Below are 13,514 nucleotides of genomic sequence, written 5' to 3'. Positions count from 1 at the left end.
CCTTCAATGGTTTCAACCCTCTCTTCAAACAAAGCACAATCAGTCTGTAGAAGAGAAAGACGGGCAGAACAGGGAATCTGATGTACAGAGTCGGTGTTTTATTTGGATGTGAATTAAACTTTGATTTAACGTGCTCTGGAACTTTCATTATATTCATACTTGGAATAAAACAAATATCAGACTTTTCCTCTATCGCCATGAGACCCAATCGTTCCATGCATTTCATCATATCATCCTTGTATTCAACTGCAGTTTGATTTTTCGTAACTGTCCAGATTGCTTTCAAGAATGTGCCTGAGATCTCTCCTGTAGTTGTAAATGTATCTAGCGCCTCTCTAGTGGGAGCTGCATCTATGACTTTGTTGAAACTGGCTTGTTTTGAATCAGTCATTACGTATTTAAATGAATTGACAAACCACTGGATGTCAAGAATTACAATTTCAGGACCAAAATAAAGTTGATCATTTCCATTTTTTTCTTTAAATGCAAAATACAGAATCACACCCATATCATGATAAAAGCGTAATAAGTCTTTGAATTCCCGTCTGCTTAAAGGAAGCAATTCATCAAATCATTCCTTTAATTTGTCCAGTTTCTGAACCTTTGTTTCTTTTTTCTCTGAGATGAATTTCTCAAATAAAGCCCAATCCAGGGGAATTTCTTCTCCCCAATGTTTTTGTGACGTAATAACTTCGACAATTTTTCTTTCTAATTCATCAACACTTTCAATATATGCTCCATAAGGCTTTTTGAGACTTGATGAAAAATATCTTTCGCTGGACAAGTGTGTTTTAATCGTTGAGGACCCAGGAAACGCCGTCATAAGTTCTTGGTAATATCCAGTCATTTCCTTGAAAATATGAATGAATACATGAATTGCTGTCCTGTTCGTAATTATAAGCTACAAATGAATTTAAATATTAAAAAAATCGCGCAACTAGGTTAAGGACTTCCAAAGGTTGATCAGCCTATGCATAGGTTTGGAAAATCGATTATGATGTCACAGTCAAACTATACAAATAAATGTCGGTTAAGAAAATACTAGTTTTCATTTTATCACACTCTCACATACAATCGTTTCTCATAAATATTGTACACATTAATCAATGTGTAACTTTTTTCCATTATAATATTAATTGTATGTATAATCAAAGTCAGTTTGGTACCTCTGCACTGACTGGAGATGACGCCATACACTACTTTGACACGCAGTTTCTTGGTACTTGGGATGTAGATCAAGCTATTATTAAAGCTTGTAAATATGAAAATAAAAATTAAAGTAGCACGATTTGATTAAAATTCAGGTATATTTTTGAAAACATAAATATTTACATACTTATTAAAATTAAAGCGAATAGACCTAAAATAAAGTCGAAGTAATGTACATTTATATATAAATGTACTACACTCTCTGCCACAGCTCCTCGAAGTTCAACGATATCAAGTTACCTATAAATTATGATTTTAAATGGTAAGAGTAACTTTTTCCATCAAAGTCCTTTGAATTCGAACCAAATTAATTTTACTTAAATATAATACCGTTTTCCACATCATTACAGTACCACCACCAACTTCTTTAAGGTCCTGGAGGCAGTTAACTGTCTAACGTTCATTACAAAGCATTAGCGTTCTTAAACTTATAAGAGGCTTTCCGATAAACATTCTGGACTAGTAGCTAAACCAAAATGTTCAGCGGTGATTCTGTGGTCATACTCTATTGATCTGAGATCTTTGAAGTCGATTTTGGGGGTGTTGTGGGGTCGGAACAATAGCATTGATAATCTTCTTGCAATAATTCGTAGTCAACTAAAACGGTCTTGTTAGATGATCTGTGCAGTTTAGGGGTGCTTCAGATGACGTCATTATGTTACATTCATTCAATTTACGTAATACTCTGAAGTGGTGCTGTGCTGCTGATGTCACACGTAGTCTACCGTGTTTTTACGAACATTGGGTGTTTGATGTTAATGGCTTATGTTTTTTAGGTTAGATATGGAGCTGTGCGTAACAATAAAACCTTTTGCACTTGTAGACTGCGGTAGCCCTGAGTCCAGTTGCTCATTTTCCTTTTTGTGCTATGCACTATTCAGATGCAGCATTTTTAGAAAGCGTCAATGTTCAAATAAACCAGATTCACACCCCCGCTTTTGATAGCCCCTATGTACCTGAGGGAATTGCATCAGAAATCAACACATTGAAATTAAAATTTTAGGGGGAATTTTGCAAAATCAGGTCTTTTTGTCTGTGAGACTTGTAAAATAGTTGTAAAGTTAATAACTGCATTACAAGAATCACGCATTTCACTTGAATGTATCATATCTATCTAAACAAAAGGTATGGCAAAACTATCATACATTTTTCAGGGCATTGCTTCTTCTATGCGTTTCTTTTTTTCTTTCTTTTTTTTTTTGATGAGTTTATCATTAAATTTTTACGATCTATGTAGCTTCCGAGGCGTATAATGTTTTTGTCCATTTTGTTTGTCTGTTTATCTGTGTAGCTGTTTGTCTGTCTGTTGTCAACTTTAACCTTCGCCATAACTTTTGAACCATGAGAGATAGAGACTATATATTTGGTATGCATATTTCACAAATTTAGTTCAAATGACATCAAGGTCAATTACCTTGTGACCTTGACTGTGATCTATATGCTGAAAATATCTTTTTCGAATTATCGCCATAACTTTTGAACAACAAAAAAATGAGACTTCATATTTAGTGTGCATAGTCCACTAATTAAGTTCTTTCAAATGACACCAAAGTCAATGATCGAACTTGTGACCTTGAATGTGACAAAAATTTCAAGGCGCGTTTCCTATTGGCGTCCTTAACCTATGGTTGTGCGTCATGAATGATTTATAATTGCGACTAAGAAACGGCTAGGGACATACCTGTTCCGATTTTCCCTCTGCGTGAGTAGCAACAAGAATAACGGGGGCCTCATTTCCACAGTAACAATGGACAGATTTCAACCAAAATAGAAGAAAATCTGCAAAATGATTTACCCAAAACTGAATGTGTAATTTACCAAATTCAGGGTATACTCTTATAATTATTAATTGTTTGTAGACAAAGCATAATTCTGATCATTACATAACGAATATTTAATTTTGTTCTGTTTCCTTTTAATGACAGTTTTTGGGGAAGATATAAGAACAATGAAATTTTATTCACCGAGCGATAATAAAACATTGCAATACAGATGTTCAGTATCATACACCCGTCCATTAAAATGTTTCCTTTCAAACTATTTATTTTAATTTGTTGTCTGTGTCTGCTCTTTTAAGTGTGATTTGCAGCGTCAGTCTGTATTTTGTCTAAAGGAAAGTTGTTTTCTAGGTATTCTTATGATATTTGCAACTAAACAAAATCTAAAAACATAAAAAGACAAGAAGTAAATGTAATCTATGTGTTATTTTAATAGGATTAATTTATTTTCGTGTATATATACATCAATATGGCAGTTTTAGAAGTATAGGGCATTGAAATAAAACACTTTGTAATTATTCCTTAGACAACCAGATGGTCGACATTTTTGAAAGAATGAGAGGACTTCACGCCCTATATTGGATCTTTTTGCTCCTCTACCATGCTTGAAATAAAGTGAATCCAAATATACTACATTCAATAGAAAGTGCAACGAATACAAGGTTATTTTAAGTAGAACACTTGTACAAGAAGAGGTTTATGGCCTAGGCCCCATCGTTCACGTGAGTAAATGGGGAAATGCAGTTCTTTACCGGATTTCAACTCTTATTATACCTACTGTGGCCCCTTACCCCACCAAATCATGATTTTAATACTTTAGAAGCTACACTACCCCAGAATGCATCCACATAAGCTTAAGCTTTCCTGGGGCTTTAGTTCTTGAAATGAAGATTTTTTCCTATACATTTCTATGTAAAACTTGGATTTCCTATTGTGGCCCCAACCAACCCATGGGTCATGATTTTATCAATTTATAATTAACACTACCCCAAGGATGCTTCCACATAAGTTTCATCCCACTGGCCCAGTGATTCTTGAGAAGAAGAATTTTAAAGATTTTTTCAAATATGAAGGATATGGAATGATTGATTGATTGTATACTGTTTAACGTCCCTCTCCAGAATATTTCACTGATATGGAGACGTCACCACTGCCGGTGAAGGGCTGCAAATTTAGGCCTATGCTCGGCACTTACGGCCTTTGAGCAGGGAGAGATCTTTATCGTGCCACACCTGCTGTGACACGGGGTCTCGGTTTATACGGTCTCATCCGAATGACCACCCCTTTTAGTCGCCTTTTACGACAAGCAAGGGGGTACTGAGAACCTATTCTAACCCGGATCCCCACGGGACTGAAGGATATAGAGATATCCTATATAATTCTATGCAAAAATTTGATTCACAATTATGGCCCCGCTCTACCCGCGGCGGTCATAAATTTATAAATTTAGATTTTACACTAACCAAGGATGTGGCCAAATAAGTTTCAGCTTTCCTGCCCAAGTGGTTCTTGAGAAGAAGATTTTAAACATTTTTTCTATATACGAGGGTTGTCCCGTAAAATCGTGGACAAAGCGTTTTTCTCGAAAAGTAATGGGTGCACTAAGCTGAAATTTTCAGTAAATGTTTATTCATCATATTTAAGTGTATCATAATGTTTTTGATAATATATATACAAAAATAAAGATTTTATTATGCTTGAATGTGCACAAGGTACGGTCCTACGGCGCACGGTAAAAATAACAAGGTTGTATTAGAGAATATACAAGTATTAATTCGTAATAAAAGTTTTCAATACATAAGATTAGGATGAAAACTATCCTAATTCGATTCCTTAATCAATTCTATCGTCTTTTTGAAAATTTCAAGGCATTTGGTTAAATTTTGGCTGTTTCCCGAGCATTCGAAATGGAAAAGTTGTATACACAATACACGAAAAATGGCGACGTTTCATGACGTTACGGCGCACCGGAGAGCAGTTCAGTTAGATTAGGATGTTTTAATGACACTTTAAAAGACTTTAAATGAATACGGAAGAACGAAAATATGAAAAATATCACCAGATTTTAGTATACAAATAAAATGGACGTTTTCTTAGCGAAGTCTTCTTGATTGAGTCCCCAGATAGTACAAAACATCCGGGCAGAATGCCATTGTAATAGTAAAAGACGCTGTCACTGTCGACCGTCGATATGAGATTCTCATTTAGTTGACTGATGGTGAGAATACTGTCCGTAACTTGCTCATAAATATTCAGAAAATTGCATGAGTGTGCCGCATTGGTTCCTTAACTGGTAATAAACACTCACGTATGTGAATCAATAAAATTTCTAAATTTAAGTGGGGCTTATCCAACTTTATTTTAGCAAACATGAAGCGTGACGCTGTTTCAGACACGTCAACGTTATCATCCGTGCGCCGTAGGGCGCTACAGTACATAACATAATATATCACAATTTGCTTATTTATGCATATATCTATTTGAAATTTGCTATGTATATTTATAATATACGTACTAAAAAGTAGTGAAACTTTCAGAACGCAGTGATGATTATTTTTCAGACTAGACAACTTGTCCACGATTTAACGGGACAACCCTCGTATTTCTATGAAAAATTTGGATTTCCTATTGTGGCCCCGCCCTTGTCCCGGGAGTCATGATTTTTATAATATAAAATCTACACTACCCAAGAATACTTTCACGTAAGTTTAAGCTTTCCTGGTCGGGTTGTCCTTGAGAAGAAGATTTCTTAATGACCCAAGAACATCCAACAAAAATGCTCTCTATTGATATTCAAGAAATCTTCAGGCACCATGTTTTATTTATGTATTTAGTTAACTTCGAAAAGAGCTTTTTAAATTCACATCTGTACCATGAATGTACGGTTAATTAAGATAATGTGAAACTTCAATTAAAGGCATTTTTACTGGCCAGTAAAGCCCATCCATTCTTTCATGTATGTGTCCAAAAAAGAAAACAAAAATAGAAATCGCTACAGCAGAAATAAAAAATAAGGAAAAATATAACTTAACAATTGTATATTCTACTGCCACTTCAGGAATTTTAACTACAATGCAAGAAAAGTATGATGATGAGGAGTGAAAAATTGGATAAATATGGTCATTTTGTATTTATTCAAAGCAAATTAAACCTAAGAATTCACACTCAGGTTGGCCAATAAGGGCTGTCGTTATCAAGCGATATATTTTTGGAGATTCCCCTTACCCCTGTGGCTCCAGTTTGAGAACATTGTATCCTTCTGATCGCAGAGCTCCTCATCTATGACATCTTCCAAGTTTTTAGACATGTCAACTACCAAGATGTAGAACGCTCGTTTACTGAGGTAGATCTGATGACAGGCGTAATACATGCACTGTCCTCCGAAATCCAAGATACTTAGAAGCTTCTTTTCCTCTATTTTTTCTGCATCATCAACTGGGACATTTTCTTTAATGTGGATTGCAGGCTCGCATTTACGTACAGCAACTTAAAAATGGAATATGTAACAGTTTATTTGAATATCAGTTGCAATATACAGTGATTCATGTTGATATAATTTTTTTTAAATGTACATTGTAAATGTAGATACTTGGATAAAGGGGAAAGTTAAATATATATAAAAAGATTTTTTATATTGACTCTCTCTCTCCCTCCTACTCTCTCTGGTGATCTACCAACAAAGACAACTAATTTGCCATGCACATACTTTTACCTTCTAATTCTCCTTCCTTTTCCAGTACTTCAAAAATATCATTGTGGACATCTAGTCCCACAGTAGACTTGATTTTTTGTATGTCCTCCAGTGATTTCTTCTGTAGTCTTTCTAATAAAGTTGTTTTTCCAGCACCAGCACAGCCTAATATCATTCCCCGCGCTCTATATATGGGTGCTTTTCCTTTTTTCAAGTACTCTAAGTATCGATGTCGGGTTTCTATATCCCATCGCAACACCTCTTCAGGGATTTTCACTGAAAAGAAATAAAGTGTCTAAGGAAATTTACTTCAAGTTACTGGCTGTCAATCAATTTTTACAAATGCCATTAATTTTTCCGTGTTGCACATCTTTCTGAATAGTATTAAGAAAATTCGTAAAGTAAGAACGGGGTCGGTCTGGAGCGGAAAAAGATTCTAGTCAATAATTTATTTTTATATTGTGTAAATATTTTATTTAGTATGTCTAACTTTTCAAAGCAGTTCTTTCATCAGATATCTAGACTTATTTAAGAAAAACTGCCAAACAAAAATTGCTCCGCACAGTATCTGCACATGTATAAAGTTTTGATTCTTTGCGTATAGGGATCCTTTACTGAGTCTCTGATGGAACTATAAATATTCTAAGGACATATCTCTTGAAATATTCAAAATATAAACAGAATTTTAAAATTCATTAAACAAAATTCTACTTAAAAATGTAAACGGATTGGAAAATTTATTCCCTTTTTAAGAAATTTTCAAAAAATTCTGTCAATACCTCTTTGAAAATTTACTATTAAACTGATTTTCTATTTCGTAGCAATCAACTGAGGCCAAATCGTTAGATTTACGATTAAACCGAAGTTCTATTTCGTAACAATCAACTGTAGCCATATCGTAAGGTGAAGCTAACAGACATATTTGAAAATACATAAGCAGAGAAAAAATGCTTTATGTTTATTTTTTCCAAGTACGAGAATTGCAACTGTGACATCACACAAAAAATTACACAAGAAAAGCCTAAATCTACTTACCTTGTCATTTGCTAAATTGTTAAATTGTTTTAAAGAATTTATGATTGTAAACACAAGTACTTTAAAGTCAACCTCAAAAAGATGCTTGAGTTTCTCATTGACAATTTCTATGTCATTTGACTTTAGAGACCGGTCTTCTTACAATATATTGGAATTCCCTTAGGTACCAATATCGCCCCGTTATAAGCAGACCTATTTTTGTATTTTTAGCAGAATTTGTGCAAAATCTTATGCGTGAAAAAAACACTTGCAGTGGACTACATCGACGACGTATTGTCAATTATTTAACAATGGTTATTTCAATTAAATTCTGGTAAATAAAGAAATAACCACATATTTATAAATGATTTTACCTGAAAAAGTTTTCTTTCTTCTCAAGATAATTATCACTTACAACAGGATCACAACTGCCCAGGGGAACAACTGACTAGTGTCAATCTACACAAAGGGGGAATTTTTCAATCTGACTTACATGGTTTTCGAAGTCAGTTTTGGAGAGGAAATTATTTTCATATACGCATATGTATGTTATGTTAAAATAAATCTTAATCTAACCTATTCCAACTGTAACCCAGGATCGGTATATTGCTGAAAAAATGGTAAAGAGCACCATCTTAACTTTGGTCCCTGAAGCTCTACCTTAACAAGGGAGTTGAACAATATATAGGATGGGATAATCGTAATCAGTAATCGTAATCAGCTGTAATCGATTACAGATTGCTGAGTAATCATAAGTAATCAGTAATCGTTCATTTTTATGATTACAAGTAATCGTAATTTAATCGATTCCTCTGAAAAAAAAGTCCTGTAATCATGATTACTTTTTTATTACTTTTATGATTAAAATGGTAAAATTAAGTGCTTGGAATCATAATTCATTAAAGATATTCAATGACTAAGGTTGAACGGTCTTTAAAATTGCTAGAGCTTATATTCCTTTATTGCCCAAAGGCAAATACAGTGAGAGAATCCTGCTAATTCTACAAATGTACCTATATAACAGTCATTGCTTTGGGGCATATTAGAAAACAGTTCACCTACTTGCTTTATACCTAAGAAATATTATCTTAGGGGCAATTTGAGTTTGACTTTGTTAGTATCAACATGTCTGCTGTCCAACATTTTGAGTTTCCTGAAAACCAACCACCAGAGTGTATTGTAAAAGCCAAGTGTAGATACTGCTCTGCACAGATATCAGGGAATGCAAAAACTTCAAATTTTGTTACACATCTAAAGGTAAGTTTGTCTTTTTAAATAAATAATTTGCTTAGTATATGTCTCAGAATAACATGTATGAGCTATAGAGTTTCAAATTTTAGTGACTTATAATGAATTATAACTTTCACTATAACTATGGCAGTTATACCAGCTTTGGTACATAAATGTATTAAACTATAAAATTTTCTGCATGTGAACCTTCATTTAAAAAAAAAACAGCAGATTTACTTATAAAAATTCCAAATGATGAATGATGTGCTATAAAGGTTGGCTTGGCATGGGTAATTATAATTTAACAGTGTTATATCAAGCCTGACCTGAGTTAACCATTGTGCTAATCCTTGTAAAAACATCTTCCAATTGTTGTCTAAATTACTTCCCTCATGTCAACACTGCCAATTACATGTAAAACAGTTTCTGTCTCTAAACTATATTTCAAGCTATAATTATGCCTTATTTTGTTGATTAATTTAAGGTTTATTCTTTTCAGAGGAAACATAGAGATATTTACATGAGAAAAAAAGATGATCAACCAAAAATCTCAAATGTCTATGGAAATATTTACCCAAGCTTCTTCAAAAAACAAGTACAATTCAAATGATTCAAACCAGAAGCAGATTACTGAGGCTTTGATTTCCTTCATAGCAGGCAGTTTGACACCACTTTCAATTGTTGAAAATCCGGAAATCCGGCTGTTAATTGAATCATTGAATCCCAAATATCAGCTACCTTCTCGTAAACATTTTCTACAAAACTTCTCCTGGATAGGTCAGCCAATATTCAAAGTAAAATAAAGAACAAGTTACAATCTGTGGAGAGTGTGTGCGTGAATATTGACCTCTGGTCGAATCGACAAATGAAGGGCTTTCTCGGTATAACAGGTCACTTTATACTGGATTGGTGCATGGAATCAATCATGGTGTCATCTAAACAATTTAAACTAAAAGGCCAACATTGTGAAGAAAACATACGTCAAGAATATGAGGAAGCAGTGGCCTGCTATAATATAGCAGAAAAGATAACCAACATTGTGACAGACAATGCTTCAAATATGGCTAAAGCCTTTCAGTTTGTTCTGCCCGGATTCGAATGTGAGAAAGATACAACCTCGAAAGAAGACACATGTGAGTCAGAAGATGAAGATAAAAATGATGATTCTAGTTTGGAGCCAGTAGAATTCAACTATGCTATTGATGATATCCCCAAGCATGGAAGATGTTTTGCACACACTTTACAGCTAGTTGTCAAAGATGGGATGAAGAAAGTTAGCCCGCATTTAAAAACAGTCATTCAAACATTGTGAAATATGTAGGGAAATCAATTTAAAGCTACTGAAATCTTGGAAGATGAAAAAAGACTTCAAGCTGATAATGCAACTCGGTGGAATTCACAACTAACAATTATCCGTTCCATACATGAGATGCCTGAGGCAAAACTTAAAAAAACTGGACACAATTCACTTAACTGGATATGAACGAAATTATTGCAGGAACTTTGTTTGGTTCTTAAACCATTTGAAGATGCAACATTGATGGTGCAGCAGGAAAAAATGTTTCTGGAAGTTTAGCCATCCCAGTTATTCTCGGCCTTGAGCACAAGCTTGGAGAACTCTCAACTACTCATAGCAATAAGATGGTGTCCACGTTGATATCTTCAATGACAAAAAGACTCGCAGTATACAAAAAAGATGATATTTATCAACTTTCTGCGGCACTGGATCCAAGATGATTTAAACTTCGTTGGTCAAAATCCCTTGTTGACATAGAAGAAAAAATTCTGTCATATGCAAGGAGGCATGATTTAGCTATTGAAACCTCTAGTGATGATGGATCTCCTCCAAGGAAAGTTAGTAAGATTGATAACGGACTTTTCAGCTTTATGACACCCACAAAGCAGGGGAAGAAACGACATGTTTCTGGTGATAATGTGAAAATGGAAGTATCACAGTACCTGCTTGGGCCGTATGAAGAAACAAATCCACTTCAATACTGGAAGGAAAATGCAGACAGATTTCCTATTCTTGCACAACTTGCCAAAAAATACCTCAATGTACTTGCAACTTCTGCACCAGTCGAACGGCTTTTTAGTATTGCTGGGAAATCTTTAGACCAGATAGATGCAGACTTAATGACTCAACATTTCAAACTCTGATGATGATAAAGTGCAATGAAAAAGCTTGTAAATAAGTACAATGAATTGGAATCAGAATAAAGATTGCTGCCAAAAATACATTCTAGTGTCTTACTTAACCATATTAACTATAAAAATATAATAATACAAAAAATATAATGTAATCGAAAGTAATAACAAGTAATCATGATTACAAGAGGGAAAAGTAATCTAATGTAATCGATTACTTTTAAAAATAGCAGTAATCAGCTTGTAATTAATTACTTTTAAAATCCAAAGTAATTGTAATTTAATCGAGTACTTTTGAAAGTAATTGACCCCAACCCTGACAATGTAGAGTCTTTTTTTTTTAGAATAGGAAATAATTTTTATTCCTTTTATTCTTGCTGATGCAGTTATTCTTGATAAGATGAACTTTAAAGATATATCCCGGTATATTTCAAGAAAGAGAGAGTGATAGCATGTAAAGAAAAGACACGATACTTACACTGGATTGAAATAGAAGGATGCAATGCTTTATCATCCAAGATGCCATGAATGAGTATATCTTTTCCAAGCTTAGAAATAATCATTGTAAATATCTCTTCATAAGACGTCTCTTTTCTATGGTCTTTGACAAAGCAGCGAACAAATTTCCCTTTTCCCTCGAAATTACGCGATCTAAAATATCTCACAGAACTCTCTAGCGACACTTTAAGTAATTGTCTTTTAATAAAGGAATTATATTGAATGTTAGTCATTAAGGATTTAAACACGTGTTCATTTGGACCATAAACTGTGCTCCTCTCCCTACATGTGTGTACGTAATCAAACATTGTTTCGTCTTGGACGTCATCTGAAGCAAATGTCACCTTTTCATTCTCAATGGATACGAATCCTTTCGATTGCAGTGCTTGAATACTATCACTTATGGTCTTTGAAACCTCAGGAGCCCCAAACATTTCTGATACTCTTTTTGATAATGTTTCTGTGCTTTCTGTGTTTTCCAGAATAAATGTATTTTCATTGCTGCAGAGTAAGTGAAATAAAGCAGTACGTTCCTCATTTGGAAGCTCCTTGTATTTTTCTACAAAAATGAACAAATGACTCATGCCTTATGATTTCATTTATGCAGAAATATATTATATATTATATTGCCAAGCCTTCTGACTTACACTTACAAAAACAAGATCTAGATTCTGTTCCTTGTGTACTCATCAAATACGTATATATATATACTAGTCTAAATTCACAGGCAAGTTTTTGCTTTACACTGCTCTTTTATTGAATTCTTTAAACGGTATGATTTAATAAATATACAGGATAAAAAAAGAAGCAAAATAATTTTTCTCACTTAATTTATTTTATTAAAGCACTTTAACACAATATGCAAAAACGTAAGGCAACCTAGATTTAAAAATTCACAACGTTAAATACTGCATTATCCTCTATTCAAACGAATTCACATCAAGACAACCGTTCCTCAAAGAGTTCACACTATTTTAGAAAAATTCTTTTATTGAATGTGTTTCCATGTGGAGACTACATAGGTTTTCCTCTAGTTCTACTAAAATCTGCTGTTGGATAAGTTCCTTATAGATGATAGGCGGATTCCGTCTTCTGAATTCCGCCTAGAGTCAGGGCATAAATTTTCGTACAGGCACTTCCAATAGACTACGGCGACCGGTCAAATTAAGTTACACTCAGTGTTGTCCTTGTTATTCGGAGGTACAAGCTTTGATTATCGCTTCCGTCAAACCTCTTCCAAATCGCAACTTCTCGGGCCTTTCCGACTAGCGAAAAACAACTTCGAATTACTATATAGACGCCATGACAACCCTCTGTTCACAAACTTTGAAATAAATGTTGGAAGACCTCTTATCTGTGGAGTATGGAGTTTAACTTTATTGAATGTAATGACATTACCTAAAATATACAAGAAAGGGTACTTTTAATCCCTTCAATCCTATTTTCAAATAAACAGGAAATGTATAAATTTTCATAATCGGCAATATTTATATATTTGAGTTTGTTTTTTCCTACCTCTGACAGGAAAACCAGAGATTATGCGATTGACCTGTTCCTTCACTAGATATCCGGTGTAACGACGAAAAGTGACCCCCGCAGAATATTGACCGGCTTCATTTTACCTACTTATAAAATTAAATTTGACCCCCTGGTCAATATTCTACGTAGAAAAATTACCCACTATTTGTAGAAATTATGGCCTTGGGGTCGTTTTTCTCCATGAGCACTGTAGAAAAATGAACCCATAAAATAATGTCCCCTTGTCATTTTTGATGCAAAAACATTCGTTTTGGAAGGAACACTCTTGTTAGGCGAATGCATACAGGTAAAATCAATAAGCCTTATGATATTAAAGTGTTCATTTATGAAAGCTTTAAAGCTAAAATAACAAAATGAAAGCTATACTAGACCTTACTTTAATAATAAAAATTGTTTTATCCCCAGTA

The 13,514-nt window shown here is 34.1% G+C and overlaps 1 protein-coding gene and 1 pseudogene across 1 annotated transcript; one reads left to right on the top strand and one right to left on the bottom strand.

Annotated features, from left to right (window-relative positions):
• Positions 1-11,663, bottom strand: LOC134234519 (probable serine/threonine-protein kinase roco5). Its single transcript, XM_062716599.1, has 5 exons — positions 11,549-11,663; positions 6,700-6,954; positions 6,213-6,473; positions 2,891-2,988; positions 1-850 (listed from the first exon to the last, which is right to left on the bottom strand). The coding sequence occupies exons 1-5, from the start codon at positions 11,631-11,633 to the stop codon at positions 572-574; spliced, it is 978 nt and encodes a 325-aa protein (XP_062572583.1). The 5' UTR covers positions 11,634-11,663; the 3' UTR covers positions 1-571.
• On the top strand, positions 8,818-11,082 carry LOC134234518 (E3 SUMO-protein ligase ZBED1-like; annotated as a pseudogene).
• Positions 11,664-13,514: the final 1,851 nt, after the last annotated feature.

This window comes from Saccostrea cucullata, unplaced genomic scaffold (genome assembly GCF_032062105.1).
Source record: "Saccostrea cucullata isolate Sc308-1 unplaced genomic scaffold, CSIRO_AGI_Scuc_v1 ctg3842, whole genome shotgun sequence".
In the NCBI taxonomy this organism is placed as follows: Eukaryota; Metazoa; Mollusca; class Bivalvia; order Ostreida; family Ostreidae; genus Saccostrea; species Saccostrea cuccullata.
The sequence above is the reverse complement of the archived record's forward strand: the minus strand, read 5'-3'. Positions and strand labels throughout refer to the sequence as shown.

Excerpts from the sequence above, each read along its gene's own strand:
- LOC134234519 (XM_062716599.1), bottom strand. The coding sequence starts at position 11,633 with ATGATTATTTCTAAGCTTGGAAAAGATATACTCATTCATGGCATCTTG. Across the intron at positions 6,955-11,548 it reads TCCTTCTATTTCAATCCAGT|TGAAAATCCCTGAAGAGGTG; the intron begins GTAAGTATCGTG and ends ATTTCTTTTCAG. Across the intron at positions 2,989-6,212 it reads CTCAAACTGGAGCCACAGGG|ATTTTCTTCTATTTTGGTTG; the intron begins GTAAGGGGAATC and ends ATCATTTTGCAG.